Source organism: Piliocolobus tephrosceles, chromosome 1, assembly GCF_002776525.5.
Source record: "Piliocolobus tephrosceles isolate RC106 chromosome 1, ASM277652v3, whole genome shotgun sequence".
NCBI classification, from domain to species: Eukaryota; Metazoa; Chordata; class Mammalia; order Primates; family Cercopithecidae; genus Piliocolobus; species Piliocolobus tephrosceles.
Window position 1 is genome coordinate 201,073,494 of NC_045434.1, and position 15,907 is coordinate 201,089,400.

The 15,907-nt window shown below is 53.4% G+C and overlaps 1 protein-coding gene across 2 annotated transcripts in view; it reads left to right on the forward strand.

The window, feature by feature from the left end:
- The window catches only part of RAP1GAP (RAP1 GTPase activating protein), a 76,827-nt gene that overhangs the window by 18,212 nt on the left and 42,708 nt on the right, over positions 1-15,907 (forward strand). For both annotated transcript variants that reach the window (XM_023219293.2, XM_023219292.2), the window contains exon 2: positions 400-435. Coding sequence is in view for 1 of the 2 variants with exons in the window: in XM_023219292.2 (XP_023075060.1) it covers positions 400-435 (36 nt within the window). In the remaining variant the exon portion in view is untranslated. The remainder of the gene's footprint in view (positions 1-399; positions 436-15,907) is intronic.

Genomic DNA, 15,907 nt, shown 5'->3' on the forward strand with positions numbered 1-15,907 from the left:
AGACATCCAGCAAACTGCTCCGTCCTGCCTGGAAAGGCTCTAAGCTAGCCCCAGCTGCACACCTACATCCTTGCCATGATCCAAACTGCTGTAGTCACTGTCCTACTCCACCTGTCCCCCTACCCCTGCTAACACCCCACAGCCCTACCCCCTGCCCCACTGCCCCCAGTCTTGCCTCTTTTCCTGGCTCTTTAACCCCCATGCCTTTCCATGTCCCTAATCTGACAGTTGAACCCCTGCAAGCCTAAGGGTGATAGTGACTGCATCAGGTATCCTTAGAAACAGGACCTTCTCTAGCCCCGCTGGGAGGGTGGCGCAGTGCAGATGGGTCTGATTTGCTGGGCCAAGCTGGTGAGAAGGGATGTCCCCTCACCTGTGGCCCCTCTTATTGTGTTTCAGGGTGGACAAGTCCTTCACCCCTCGCCGGAGTGTATGGTGAGTACTGGGGACTCTCAGGAGGGCCTGGGTTGCCTTGGCTGGTCCCTGCAGATACCCCCAATTCATTCCTACCCCTGCGATGCCAGGCCAGACCTCACCAAGCCTCCAAGCATCCTCTCAGGGCAAGGGGGTGGGCAGACCGTCTTACCAGGTCTGTCCCCAGAGTACTTTTTTAGAGAGCCTTGGAGGCAGGCAAAGCAGGTTCACATCTTCACTCTGCCACTGCCTGTGTGACTTTCAACAATTCCTTAACCTCTCTGAACCTCAGTTTTCTCGTCTGTGAAATGGGAATTAAAATGCCCGTTAATACGGTGTAAAGTAAAAAGAACAAAAACAAAAACTGGACCTGACATATTGTGGGCCCTTTTGCTTAAATGCTTCCTTCCATTTTTTCTTCTCTATTTCTTCCCACCTCAGGTGGCTCCTTGCTGGGCCAGGGTTCCCTTAGCCTTTACTGACCCTGAATCCTCTAGTTACTTCCCGTGACAGCCCTCAGAACCGCCCCCCTCCCATATTTCCTGTGTCTGGGGCTGCCCTCTGGAGGAGGAGGGAATGAGGCAACCATGTCTGGAGCTTCCCAACACCAAGAGGCAATGGGTGGAGGTGCAGCCTCACCTCGGGATACACCGTAGCACCCTGATGCCCCAGCAGGCGGGTGCCTCCTGTCTTCCCTGGCATCAGCATCATGTGGGCCTGGCTGGCTGCTCCTCCTGCTGCTTCACCTCCAGCAGGAGAGACCCCCAACTGCCCTGGCTGCTGCTTCCTGCCCCTGCTCAGGGCTTCCTGAGGTCCGTGGGTCCTGCAGTACCCCCCAGCTGCTGGGCGACTCCCATCTGGCACCATTGTCCCCACAGAGCCCTCCTGGGAAGCCAGGCCTGGGGTGGGAGGCACACAGGGTGCCTCGGCTAAGCTCCCAGCCTGCCTTTCTATTTCCCTTTGATGCTCTCTATGCAACCTCAGGCCGCTTCCTCTCCCTTTCCGGGCATCGTCTCCTGCTGCTGTGCCTAGTCCATTTGAACCCCTCCTTCTGCAAGATGGTGTCCTATGCTCAGAGCAGGGGCAGACTGGGTGGGGGATACAGGCAGAGGTGAAGAAGGTGCCATCCTTTCCTTCAGGGAGTTCAGTAATAACACCACTGACAACTGCCACTTCTTGGGCACGTGCTATCTACTGGTTACTGCACTAGGTGCCTGACATGTGTTATCTCATGTAACTTTGACCATACCTCAGAGTTAGGGATTATTATCTCTAATTACAGATAAGAACAATGAAGCCCAGAGTGGGGAAATGTGTTGCCCAAGGTCACACAAGCAGTTGGGATTTGAACCTTGATCTTCCAGACCCTGTGCAGAGCCCAGAGCCTCACCTACTCTGTCCCAGGGCCACCAGGCCACAGGGATGGTCTGAACAAAGGATGTGCTTGAGGGAAGACTCAGAGACAGGGGCCACCCAGAAGGCCCACTCTAGGGAGCCCTAAGCCAAGAGTTAAAGGTGACAGCCCAGGACTGATTGTAACTGGCCAGCTGTGTGACTTTGGGCGAGTCCCATCCCCTCTCTAGGCTTCAGTTGACCCATCTGTCAACTGGCCATTCCCCCAGGACACGCCCCATTACCCAATATGCCTTGCCTGTGCCCGCCTAGCTGGAGCCGCTGTCCAAGGTGCTAACCGTAGGCCCTCCCTTCCCAGCTGCCAAAGGCCATCACTTAACTCCAGCCCATGCTTGGCATATGTGGCATATGGTTAGTGCTCAGTCAGTGGTGGTCATTTTGACCATTAATCATGATCTTCTGGCACTCAAAGCCTGTCTCCTCCTCCGTTTCTAGTTTGGGGCTTGCTTCTCCCATGCCCTGTATTTCTGATCAATGGGAACGTGGCCCCAGTCAGCGTCACCTCCCCTTGAGTCCCTCCACTTCCATTTCCACAGGCTTTTGCCACACCTCCAGCCCACCTTTGTCACCATTTGTTGAGTGTTTTCTTTCTTGATCCCCACACCCCCATTCCCTCTTTAGAATGCCTCCTCTGCTGCTATAGAGCATGCACTCGTGAATCTTCCTGGGGTAGGGGAAAGAGCATGGACTTCAGAGTCTGACAAGTGTGGACTGGAATCTGCCTCTGCCACATTCTAGTTGTGTGACTTTGGCAAGTCATTTTCCCTCTCTGGGCCGCACTTGCTACTCAACATGTGCTTGTTGAATAGGGCATTTCCGGAAGTTGACTTCAGGTGAGCTGCGTGTGTTCACATAACCCTGCAGTGCAGAGCAGGCTCTGAGCTCCTTGAAAGCAGAGGTGCTTCAGTCACTTTTTGTTTTTTTGGAGACAGGGTCTCATTCTGTTGTCCAGGCTGGAGTGTAGTGGTGCAATCTCGGCTCACTGCAACCTCCACCTCCTGGGTTCAGGTGAATCTCTTGCCTCAGCCTCCTGAGTAGCTGGGACCACACAGGTGTGTGCCATCACTCCTGGGTAATTATTTTTGTATTTTTAGACAAGGTCTCACCATGTTGGCCAGTCTGGTCTTGAACTCCTGAGCTCAAGTGATCCTCCCACCTCGGCCTCCCACTGAGTTACATTTGAGCTCAACTTAGCACCACTTTCTCCCATAAAGGCCAGGCTGTACTTTTCTCATGTCTCTGTCCTCCACATGGTCTTGTACAACTACCATGCCCATAAATGCTTAATGCTTGTGGAATTGAATTGAATGTGTTCAGGGAGGGGAATGAGTAAAACCTTGTCAGTAGTCTGGGAAGGCTTCCTGGAGGAGGTGATTTTCCCCCACCCCTTTACAAAACAGGATTAAGAGGTTAGAGCTTGGATTAAGGGAGCAGTGAGTCCTGGTAGAGGCCAGATGTGATCATGGCTAAGTTCCCCTACGCACCCCCAACCCCTCTCAGCAGGTTGTCTGCAGTGGGGGACCTCAGAGTAGGTGTGCAGATGCAAGAGGAAGGAGGCCCAGTGTGAGGGTTGGGAGCCAGTGGGACAGTGAGTGACTCTGATTCTGCAGCCCTAAGGGACCCAGATGTCCTAGAATGGGGGCTGGACATTTAAAGTGTATTCAAATGGATGGTGGGAGGTGGAGCGGTGGCAGGGTAGAGGAATGGCCAAGTGGACTAGCGCAAGGCAGGAGGGTTCTGAAAATACCTTTGGGAAGAGGAGAGTCAACTTTGGCCTTAAAACTAGGAGCCTGGGAGGTGGAGGCAGAACCCAGCAAGGATGAAGAGCTGACAGTGTGCCAGGCATTTTACTCTGGAGGTCTCATTAAATCATGGCATCGTTCCTGCAATTTGGCCTGTTGTTCCCAGTTTAGAGGCCAAAACCAGGGCTGAGAGTGGTGGAGGCTTTGGCTCAAAGTCACAGCTGGTGAGGGCTGGATTTGAATCCAGCTCTTTCTTCTGCTGAGGAAGGGACCTTGGTCAGAGACAGTGAAGCTGCAGAAATGGGGAAGGTCTTGGTTATGAGGCAAGGGAGGAGCGGGGAGTGATGTAGCCCTGAATGCCACCCAGACGGGAGTCACTGCTCAGTCCATGTGTCCTACTGGGAAGGCCCTTCTGGTTGGTGAGATGTTTCCTCTTAACAGAACTGGTACCAGTTGCTCCCATATATGGAGCACTTCCTGTATCCCAGGCCCTGGGCCCAGCACTTCCCTGAATCATTTCATTCCATCCTGACACCAGCCTTACAGAATACTATCCGTCCCTTACTACTGTCCATCCCCATTTTACAGATGAGGAAACTGAGGCTCAGAGAGAGGAAGCGGTGGCCCAGGGACATGCAGTCAGTGAGGGGCAAACCAAGACTGACAGTGGTGCCACTCTGAGGCCATGCCTTTAGCCCTTGATCTCCTGGATGCTGCATGTGCTAAGTGGTAGGCTGGGGTGGGTGGCCCTGTCCTCAGGTGGCTCCTTGTGGCGATTACTGAGCCAGAGGCCCTGGGGCCTGTGTGCTGCTGCAGGAAGCATGAGGCTGGCCTCATTAGTAGCTCTGAAATGCCAAGCAGGCACGTCCCGCTGGGCCTCCTCATCTATTATGCATCTGGTGGGTAGGCCCCCGGCGGGCAGCTGGCAGTGCATGGGATGGGGGAGCTAGCAGCTGCTTCCTGAGCCCATGGCCGCCACTGTACCTCTGGGCAGGGATCTCCCAAGGCAAATGCCAAGGTCTCCTGCCTCATCCCCTTGGCCCAGCCAGGGTAAGGGGGTTCTACTTGGGTCAGGGATATGGATGCTGGTCCCCAGCTCATTAGCCTGGCTATCTATCCTAGCAGCCACTTCTCTTTATTTTGTTTTTATTTTTATTTTTTGAGACAGGGTCTCACACTGTCACCCAGTCTGGAGTGCAGTGGGGCAATCTCAGCTCACTGCAGCCTCGACCTCCTGGGCTCAAGCGATCCTCCTCCCTCAGCCTCCCAAAGTGCTAGGATTACAGGCATGAGCCACTGTGCCCAGCCCCTAACAGCCACTTCTAAGACAGGCTGAGACTTCAGTTGAGCTAAGGGTCATTTGGGACCAGAGTGGGCAGAGGTGGGCTGAAATAGAATCTTCGATGCCCAAGCTCCTGGCTGCACAGAGCGTCAGAGCGATAGAGCTGTGGTCATTTGTTCATCATTTATTCATCCAGCCACAGTAACCACTGAGCACCTACTGTAGGCCAGGTGTGGTTTTAGTTACTGCAGATTCAGCAGAAAATGAGACAGGCCCAGCCCCTATCCTCAGAGAGCTTGGTTTGGGCAGTACTTCATCTCTCTGAACCTGGATTTCCTCATCTGTAAAATCGGGAATAGGGGAGGCAGTAAATATAAGTAAATAGACAAGGAAATAACCTCCGATGGGTACACTGAATTTCTTTTTCTTTTTCTTTTTTCTTTTTTGAGACACAGTCTCGCTCTGTCACCCAGGCTGGGGTGCAGTGGCGCCATCTTGGCTCACTGCAACCTCCACCTCCCGGGTTCAAGCAATTCTCTGCTTCAGCCTCCTGAGTAGCTGGGATTACAGGCGCCCGCCACCACGCCCAGCTAAATTTTTTTTCTTGTATTTTTAGTAGAGACGGAGTTTCACCATCTTAGCCAGGCTGGTCTTGAGCTCCTGACCTTGTGATTCGCCTGCCTTGGCCTCCCAAAGTGCTGGGATTACAGGCGTGAGCCACCGCGCCTGGCCGGGTCCACTGAATTTCAAAGCAAGGCTACATGCTAAAAAGAGCTGGTCTCACAAGGTCAGGAGATCGAGACCATCCTGACTAACACGGTGAAACCCCGTCACTACTAAAAATACAAAAAATTAGCCAGGCGAGGTGGCGGGCGCCTGTAGTCCCAGCTACTCAGGAGGCTGAGGCGGGAGAATGGCGAGAACCTGGGAGGCGGAGCTTGCAGTGAGCTGAGATCCGGCCACTGCACTCCAGCCCCGGCAACAGAGCGAGACTCCGTCTCAAAAACAAAAGAATAAAATAAAATAAAAAATAAAAAATAAAAAGAGCTGGTCCTCGCTGAGAGCTGAGCGTGCACCGGGCTGTGTTTCAGAGCACTTTGCACACGTTCATGGGTTTGATCCTCACAACAGCACTGTGAGGCAAGACCGTTAGGAACCCTGGTTTAGGGCTGGGGAAACTGAGGCAAAGAGAGGTTAAGTAACCTGTTCAAGATCCCTTGGTAAAGCTGAGATTAGAGCCTAAGTAGCCAGGCTCCAGTTTGCCTGTCATCCCGTGCTGTATGGCTGGAAAATGAAGGAGTCCTGGAAAGCCTTTCTGAAGAGGGGATGTTTGAACCAAAACCTGAAGGATGAGAGGAGCTGGCCATGGGAGAGCTGGCAGAGTGTCCAGACAGAGAGAGCAGCAGGTGCAAAGACTCTGAGGCAGGGATGAACCTAGTGACAGAGAGACCCCCTCCCCTTCCAGGAAGGATCCCCAATAGCTTCAGGAGACAAGAGAAAATCCCCTCCACATGTGTTGTGGCTCTGGGACTGCCACTGTTTGGCTGTGTGATCTTGAGAAGTGGGTCCCCATCTCACTTGTGTACAACCCTGCTCTCCCACGTCTATCCTCCGCATCATGAAGAGGGCGCTTTTGCAGCCCTGAGGTCCCTGGTCTGGTTGGCCCTGTGTGCCCCTACCTCCTGGGGATGCTCAAACTCTGGTCTGTTTGTCTGGGATGCATGGGAATATTTGAGTTCTGTTAGGTAGACCTGAGTTAAGATACCCAGCTCAACTTCCACTTACTTGCTGCGTGGCCTTACCCCATCTACTCTGCCTCTCTGAACCTCAGATTGTCCATAACAGTGGAAACAGTATTGCTTCGAATGAAATGAGTGTAGAGTGTATGCTCAGGGGGATGTTCTCCCTTCTAACTAAACATTTGCATTTTGGGAGGAAAGACTCATTCATCCAAAGAGGGATTCTCTAGTGATAGAATTTTAGGCACTGTGGTGGCCACAGGCTGAGTAGATGATTAAGGAGGGGATTTTCTAGTAGCCCAGATCCTGGAAAGGCCTGAGTTCAGGATCTTCCCCAAAATTCATTCATTCAGCAAACTAATTCAACAAGCATTTAGTGTGGGGACACCCTCCTAGGGCCAAACCCTGTGCTGGGTGCTGGGGACATGATGGTGGAGATAATAGATGAGGCCACTTCTTCTGGGGTTCAGAGTCTAGAGAGGGTCATAAGGAAAGAGGTGGTTTGATGGGAATGACATGTGCTGACTAGGGAGATGTGAGTGTTGTTGAGAGCTCAGAGAAGGGACTCCTGCCCACATCTGGGAATCAAGGAAGGCTTCCTGGAGGAGGTGACTCAAAAGTCGAAGTGGGCCAAGTGGCAGCGTGTGTGAGTGTATGTGTGTGTGTGTTTGTGTGTGTGTAGTGGGGAAGGGAGGTGCACTGTACGAGAATGTTCCAGGGACAGGAGGTGGCAGGTCAGCCATGTGGAGGACAAAAGCGTGTGGTGGCACGTGCTGGACTGAGTTGGGCCTGACAGGTGAAGGGAAGAGAGATAGTTACCAGGTCATGTCCCTGCAGGCCCCGCTGGGACTTCTGTGGGCTACACTGGAAGGCTCTGAACCCCCAAGCCACCATGAGAAGAGGCCTGCTAGGGTGCCAGTCGCCCACCCTCCTCCCTGCTCCAAGGAGCTGCTGTGTGATACTGAGTCAGTCCCCAGCTCAGGGAGGCCCTGGCTGTGCCCTTAGTGCAGAGCTGTGGAAGCCCTGGAGCCAGAGTGTGGGCTGGGACTGCAGATGCGTCTCAGCCACCAGCTGGCTGGGTGATTTCTCTGGATCTCAGTTTCCTCACCTATAAAATGAGGGCAATGAAAGTACTACCTGGAAGATTGGTGTGGGGATTAAATGAGATAATGGGTGCCAAGGCCTGAAACCAGGGCCTGGCACGGAGCACGTCCTCCATCGATGCCAGCTATTGCGGTTACTGCCATCATCGTGGTCATGGTTACCTGCTGTGCCCGCAGTGGGTGCGGAATCTCACTCGGTGTGTAGACTGTGTCCTCTGGAAGCTTGCTGCCTGCCAGGGGGTGACCTGCCTGCCTACACGTGACCGTACGCCCCAGCCGTGGGCACTGGCCTTAGGCACTGGCCCTAGGCACTGACCCTGAGAACACTGGCTTTGGAGTCTGACAGGCCTGGTGCCAGGTCCTGGCCAGTGACCTTGAGGAGTCTCTCACCTTGCTGAGCCTTGGCTCGTTCCTTTGTGCAGTGGGGCTGTTCATGGCTCCGGCCTCACGGTGAGCGAGAGGCAGTGAGGAGGTGCTTTTAAAGGGCCGGCCGGTGTAACAATGCAGCTGTTTCTGACCCCATGCTGCAGGAGGGAAGAAACACGTGCCTTGGACCCACATGACCTAGAGAAACATCACCATCCCTCTCGGAGGCTCATTTTCATACCTATGAAATGGGAAGATCAGCTGTGATGCACTCTGATGTGCTGGGGTTCTAGTGGAGTTAGCTTGTCAGAAGTTTGACCTGGTCCAGCTCTTTGCTTTGTGACATTGGGCTAGAGACTTAACCTCTCGGAACCTCAGTTTCCGTGCCTGCAAATGGGCAATGTTCACCTCATGGGGTCTTTCAAGGCTTCCATTAGCCATTTGTTAATTTAACAAATACTTACGGAGTTCCTACCACATGCCAGGTACTAGTCTAACAATTGAGGATGCAGCAGTGAACCTGACAGACATGGTCCCTGCTTCACGCCCGTTATCCTCCAGTGCAGGAGACAGAGAGCTAAGAAAGTTTCAGATGGGCAATGTGCAGTACGGATGGGGTGGGTGTAAGAGCTGGCTTTGCGAAGGGTATCAGGGAGGGGCCTCTCTGAGGCCTGAACAGGAAGGAGCTGGCTGTGGAAAGGGTAGTCCAGGCAGAGGGCAGAGAAAGTGTAAAGGATTGGGGGCAGGAATAGGACTCCTTCCCCTGCCCTAAAGCTGGAACATTCCAGATCATCTCCTGGCAGCAGGTGGAAGTGGCTGAGAAGGCAGAGAGGCTGGAAGCCCACTTCTTTCAGATCAGGAACTGCTGCCTAGTCAGGTGTGGTGGCTCATTCGTACCTGTAATCCTAGCATTCTGGGGAGGCCGAGGCGGGTAGATCACCTGAGGTCAGGAGTTCGAGACCGGCCTGGCCAACATGGTGAAACCCTATCTCTACTAAAAATACAAAAAAAAAAAAAAAAATTAGCTGGGCATGGTGGTGCACACTTGTGATCCCAGCTACTCGGGAGACTGAGGCAGGAGAATCACTTGAACCCAGGAGGTGGAGATTGCCATGAGCCGAGATCACGCCACTACACTCCAGCCTGGCCGACAGAGCAAAATTCCGTCTCAAAAAAAAAAAACCAAAAAACCAGAACTGCTGCCCACTAGGCAGGCCCTGTGGGGTGGTGGGGAGCGTGGGCGGCCATGGAAGACCAGGTTTGGCTTGAGCCTCAAGTGAGCTGGGCTGTGCAGGCAGAAGGCTGGGCTCCAACCTGTAGGAGCAGGCAGGGGTAGAGCTCGCTGCAGGGCAGAGCCAGGCTGCCAACCTGGAGCCCACCTGACTGGACCTACCTGCACAAAGACCCTGGACCTATTTTAGGAGGGGCGTAGTGGGGGGCAAGGGAACTGGTGCTTGTTCTCCCTCACCCCACCCTCAACCTCACTGGCCGCAGGTTGCCTTGGCCTTTCCCAGCCCACCTACCTGCAGGCTGAGGAAAGGTTCTTTGAGATGACCCGTTACGTGTACACACACACATATTTCCCTACTCACACCCATAGACTTGACCCTCGTAGGGACAGCTTCATCATGAACACAGAGGCACAGACATACACATTCATTCATGCAGCACATCAGACCCAAACAGACCCAGGCATGACCTGAGGAAACCCCATTTCTAGCAGGAGAGACTGACAGTAGCCTAATGGTCACACCATGAAATGTGCAAACGCAACAGGTAAATCCATGAAGGCCCAGGATGGGCTTCTGGGAAAGCTGGTCAGGTTGGGAGCAGCTTCTCCTGGTCTAGGTAGGGAGCTCTGGAAGACTGAATACAGACATAGCACCTGAAATGTGATCCAGGCGGACGGGAAGCGGGTAACAGGCAGGGGGGCACAGTGTGTGCAGAGGCCTGCAGGTGGGAAGGAGCACCTCGGGTTTGAGGAGCGGAAAGGATTCTGGGGAAGGAGGAAAGAGGCCCTGGATGAAGCCAGAGACAGTGAGCGGGCGGGAGGGGGGCCGGGGATGGGGAGCAGACACGCAGGGCCTCGTGGGCCACGTGAGGCGGTTGCGTCTGGATCCTGCTCACAGCGGGAAGCCATTGGGGCCTTCTAGGCAGGTGGGTGGCGTGATCAGATCCAAAACATGCGACACAAGCGCTTTCCCTCCCACATCCATTCACGCTTCTGCCGGGGCCTCCCATCTCCATTCTCACCCACAGAGTCACACACACCCTGTCGCACCACCAGGCAGAGCTTCGGAACACCCGGTGCCGACTCCCAGGAAAAGTGTCAGACGCCGCCCCGCCCACCAGCTGAGTCTGTGCGGCAGGGCCCTCTGGTCCAGCCAGGGTAGATCCTTGCTCACTCCACATCGACACAGATGTGCACTTGACCCCCGCCCGCCCCCACACGGGTGAGGTCATAACTCTCTTCTACACGTGCAAGGTGGCTTCTAGCTTAGGGGGCGCTTTCTTACTCGTTCTCTCATTGAATGCTCTCAGCAGCCCTGCAGGGAGAAATTCTCTCAACACCATTTTATAGCCGAGGAAACAGAGGCTCAGAGAGGTGAAGGGACTCTCCCTAGGCCACACAGCTAGAGCTTGGCACAGGCAGGATTTGAACTCAGGTCCATCTGACTTCCAGGTCTTGTTCTGTGGCCCATCCAGACTCAGGCACTCAGGTGTGCTTGTCACCTTCCCAGGCTCTCAGTGAGAAGGTGACAAGTGACCTTCAATGGCAAATCCATCCACAAACAGGTTGATCAACACAGAAAGTTATTTAGAGCTCCAGGGAAGGGCCTGGGCCAGCACGTGCCCACCTGCCTGGTGACCCTGAGGCTTCTGGGGGTAGTGCCAGGGGTGGGGCTGGGCACCTGCCAGCCTGGGGCAGCTCAGGGCGTGAAGCCTGCGCTAGGAGCAGAGCCTACATTTACATTTACAAATGAGATAGACAGCTCTGTGCCCACACATGCGAACCCGGCTAGCCTGGCTTGCAGGACGTGCCAGCTGAAGTCTCAGGGCACATCCCTGGGTCCAGCTGCCTGGGCCGCTTCTGTGCTGCCTCTCTTCTTCCCTGACCCTTGGAGCAGGTTGCCTAATGCCTAACGTAGGGGAAACAGTGTGGGCTTGGGAGCCAGCCAGAATGGACCCAGCTCTGTCATGCCTGGCTCAGGGACATTGGTCATGGTGTTTAGTCTCTTTTCGTGTCAGCTTCTCCCCCTTGGAATAAGGGGTGAGTCATACCTCCCTCTCAAGGTGATGGAAAAGGGTAAAGCAGTCAGGTGCTCAGAGAGCTGAGTCAGAGTGAGTGCTCAGCTCTCTAAAATCTTTAATTTTTTTTCTGATTACACAAATACTAAGTGTTCATTATAAACATCCAAACTGTGCAGAAAAGTATTTGCCACAGAAGGCAGAAGTTCCTAGTGGTCCTGCTTCTCAGAGATAAGCCATGTAAACTTGCTTTTTGTTTTTGTTTTTGTTTAAAGAGAGAGAGGACAGACAGACATGGCCCAACTGGGCTTCATCCCACTCAAAATTCTGAGAGCTGTTGGGCCTTAGGGTCCCATACGCAGTAAACCCCTTTTCTCTCTCTCTCTCTTTTTTTTTTTTTTGAGACAGAGTCTTGCTCTGTCGCCCAAGCTGGAGTGCAGTGGTGCAATCTTGGTTCACTGCAACCTCTGCCTCCTGGGTTCAAGTGATTCTCCTGCCTCAGCCTCTTGAGTAGCTGGGATTACAGGCATGCACTATCACGTCCAGCTAATTTTGTATTTTTAATAGAGATGGGGTTTCACCATGTTGGTCAGGCTGGTCTCAAACTCCCGACCTCAGGTGATCCACCCACCTTGGCAAAAGTGCTAAAGTGCTGGTATTATAGGTGTGAGCCACCACGCCCGGACTTTTTTTTTTTTTTAACAGGATCTTCCTGTGTTACTCAGGCTGAAGTACAGTGGTGTGATCTTGGCTCACTGCAGCCTCAACCTCTCAGGCTCAATCGGTCTTTCCACCTCAGCCTCCTGAGTAGCTAGGACTACAGGCATGCACCACCATGCCCGGCTAATTTTTGTGGGTTTTTTTTTTTTTTTTTTATGGTAGAGGTGGGGTTTTGCTACATTGCCCAGGATGGTCTTGAATCTTGAACTCCTGGCTTCAAGAGATCCGCCTGCCTTGACCTCCCAAAGTGCTAGGATTACAGGCATGAACCACCACTACCAGCCAGCCACGTAAACTTTGACATGTAATTTTAAATTTTTACAAATGAGATTTTTGTTGTGTGCAACCCGCTTTATTCACTTAACAATATGCCTCAAACACCCTTTTCCATCAAGACTAAAGACCTTCTTTGTCATTGCTGTATAGTATTTCATGGTCTGATATATTTAACTAATCTCCTTGTAATGGATATTGAAGTGGCGTCCAGATGTTTGCGGTTGCAAACCCTGCTTCGTGACTGTTTTTTGTTCATATATCTTTATGCATTTGTGTACTATTTCTGGAGAATAAATGCCTAAAATGGGGTTGCTGGACCAAAGAGTATGCACATTTTAATCTTTAATAGGAGGCGAAACAGGCCTCCTAAGAAGTAGCGGCAATCTCTGTGCCCCCAGCAGATCTGGAAAAGTCTGTTACCTTTTGGGAATTCATCCATTGCCTCTGCCCTCAGCGCAGGGATCCTGGAGTCATCAAGAGGCATAGAATTCTAGATGTGGGGCTGGGTGCAGTGGCTCACTCCTGTAATTCCAGCACTTTGGGAGGCTGAGGCGGGTGGATCACTTGGGTCCAGGAGTTCAGACCAGCCTGGGCAACATGGTGAAACCCTGTCTCTACAAAAAATAAAATAAAATAAAAAATTAGCCGGATGTGGTGGCATGCATCTGTGGTCTCAGCTACTTGGGAGGCTGAGGTGGGAAGATCACTGGAGCCTAGGAGGCAGAAGTTGGAATGAGCTGAGATCTCACCACTGCACTCCACCTTGGGTGACAAAGTGAGACCCTGTCCCCCCACCACCAAATAATAATAATAATAATAATAATAATAATTTCAAACGTGGGAGGCACTTGAGGTCCTCTAGTCAAACCCCCCCACCACTCCTCCCATTCCCACACCTTGAGATCTCCCTGGCTGCACCTCTGAGCAGCTTACTCTGCCTTTGCTTGATGGGGAGCTCAGCACCTTACATGGCAGGTTGCTCCGGTTGCTTTCCCTTCCTTCCTCCCTCCCTCCCTCTCTCTCTTTTTCTTTCTCTCTTTCTCTCTTTCCTTCTTTCCTTCTTCCTTCCCTTTTCTTCCTTTCTTCCTCTCTTCCTTTCTCCTTCCTTCCTTCCTTCCTCCTCTCCCTCCCTCCCTTCTTCCTTTCCTTTCCTTTCTTTTTCTTTCCCCTTTTCCCTTTCCCCTTTCTCCTTTCCCCTTTCTGATGGAATTTTGCCCTTGTTGCCCAGGCTAGAGTGCAATGGCATAATCTCGGCTCACTGCAACTTCTGCCTCCTGGGTTCAAGCCATTCTCCTGCCTCAGCCTCCCAGGTAGCTGGGATTACAGGCATGCGCCACCATGCCCGGCTAATTTTTGTATTTTTAGTAGAGACGGGGTTTCTCCATGTTGGTCAGGCTAGTCTCAAACTCCTGACCTCAGGTGATCCGCCTGCCTTGACCTCCCAGAATGCTGGGATTACAGGCGTGAGCCACCGTGCCCAGTCTAGGTTGCTTTACTCTTGGGCAGCTGTGTTAGTCCTGTCTTTTCTACCTTCTCACAACTTCCACCTCGGAGTCTTGTCTCAGTCCTCAGGCGCCTACAAAGGAGGGAAGAAAGGGAGGAAGAGAAGGGAAGGCCAGGAAATGCTCATGGTGAATGTTAAGCACTTTACACCCATGCACTCATTTAACCCTCAGAGGTCAGCACTGCTGTCCCCATTTTATAGATGGGGAAACTGAGGTTCATAGTGGTTAAGTGACTTGTCCAAGGTCACACAGCTGTTATGTAGCAGAGTTAGGATTCGCACTGAAGGATCTGGCTCCAGAGCCCACACTGACGCTACACTGCCTCTCCAGGCAGGAGCCTGCAATTTATTGAGCACCTACTGTGTCCTCAGCTCTAGGCTAGTCAGGTTGTCCATATAATACCTAATTTATTTCACACAACAATCCTGCAAAGTTGGTGTTACTCTCCCATTTTGTAGCTGAGGAAACTGAGGCTCAGAGAAGAGAAGTGACTTAGAAGAGTCAAAGGTCCTCTCCACGGGGAAAGCCCTCCTCCAGGGTTCTGCTTCCAACCAATCCTTGGTGGACTCAGTTTCCAGTTTCTCTTCCTCCCATTCGCCCTCTGTAGGATGGGAGAGCCAGCCTGAGACCCAATTTTCAGTAGAGAAACTGAAGCTTGGAGAGGTTATGGTGACTTAATCCTGCACACACTGTGATCTAGGGGCAGAGGGAGGGCTTCTCCATGTCACCTTTGGTTAGGAGATGGTGACCTTGTCTATCCCCGTGGGGGTTTCGCCTTGGCCTGGGCGGTCACCCCGCCTGGGGAGTTGTGAGAGGCAGGGGACTTCTGCTCACCAGCCTGGCCTGGAGCCTATGAGGCAGCAACCCCAACTCCAGCTAGGGCTGGTGCAGGGCGGGAGGGAAGAATTAAGCAAGGCCTCAGCGATGGGGGACTCACTGTCTAGGCGGTGAAACCAGAGGCGCCTCAGGAACAGTCCAGGCAGGTATCTCTGAGGCTCTGCTTTGAGATGGGGGAGGCCTGGTTCACCCCACCTCTGATCCCAACACCCAGCACCATTGTTCTGTCCAGAGCAGACCTCAGGACATGTGTTCTGAATGAATGACTCAGCAGAGGAATGAAGGGCAGATGGGGGAGTGGGTGGATGACCGAGTGGGTGAGTGAGCGAAGGAATGCCTGGAGCTCAGAGAAGGGAGACCCCCTGGGCTGCGGAGGCTGCAGGGGACAATGTAGGGAGTGAGGAGAGACAGAAAGCGCAGGCGGCTGTAATACCGCGTATGGGCTGACGGGTGCTAAGAAGGTCGCCGTGGCCCAGCCTTGCCCATCAGTGGGAGCTCTGTCCTGCGTGGACGTGGGCAAGGGGCAGAGCAGCTGGGGCTGAGCTTCGGGCTGGAAGCTTGGAAGTCATGATCTCCGTCCAGGCTCCAGTTTTCTTCCGGGCAGAATGGAGATAGCGTTACTGCTCTGTGTTCCTCAGGAGGCTGTTGAGAGGGTTGATGGCGAAGGCAGTTTGTAAACTGTAAAGCGCCAGGCTGGGGAAGCAGATGTTGTTGTCCAGCAGGAAGAGGCCCTGTGGCCAGGTCATCTCAGAGTCACTCCTCCTCCTTACCCCAGTGCAGGGGAGGAGTCAGTCCTCACTGAAGTCCACAGGGAGGTGGGAAGGGTCGGGTTTTGGCCACAGTGCGGCTCAGGCCACCTGGGCAAGGGAGACAGACGCTGGACAGACAGCAGGTAAATGGGTGGCCCGGTTCCCAGGTGCTGTACTCTGGGCAGGGACTGGTCCCGTGACCGCCTCTCTGGGCTGCCAACCTGTTATTTGTTCAGGAGGCCTCTGCCTGGCCCAGCTCCGGGATCCGGGTGTCTCGGCACACAGCCAGCATGGGGCGAGGGTGGAGGCCCATGTGCCACCTTCCTGCCCACCCCTCTGCCCAGATTGGAGCCTGAGTCCCCCACCCACACCCCCAGGGGGATCCTGCCAGCTATGTCATTTGGTAGCTGTTGAGGCCCTTGGCCCATCATGAAACCTCACTAAGCCTCTGCCTCTGTATCTCTGAAATGGGTGAAGATAGCAGCCTGAGGTCAGGGTTGTTGTCATAAGGA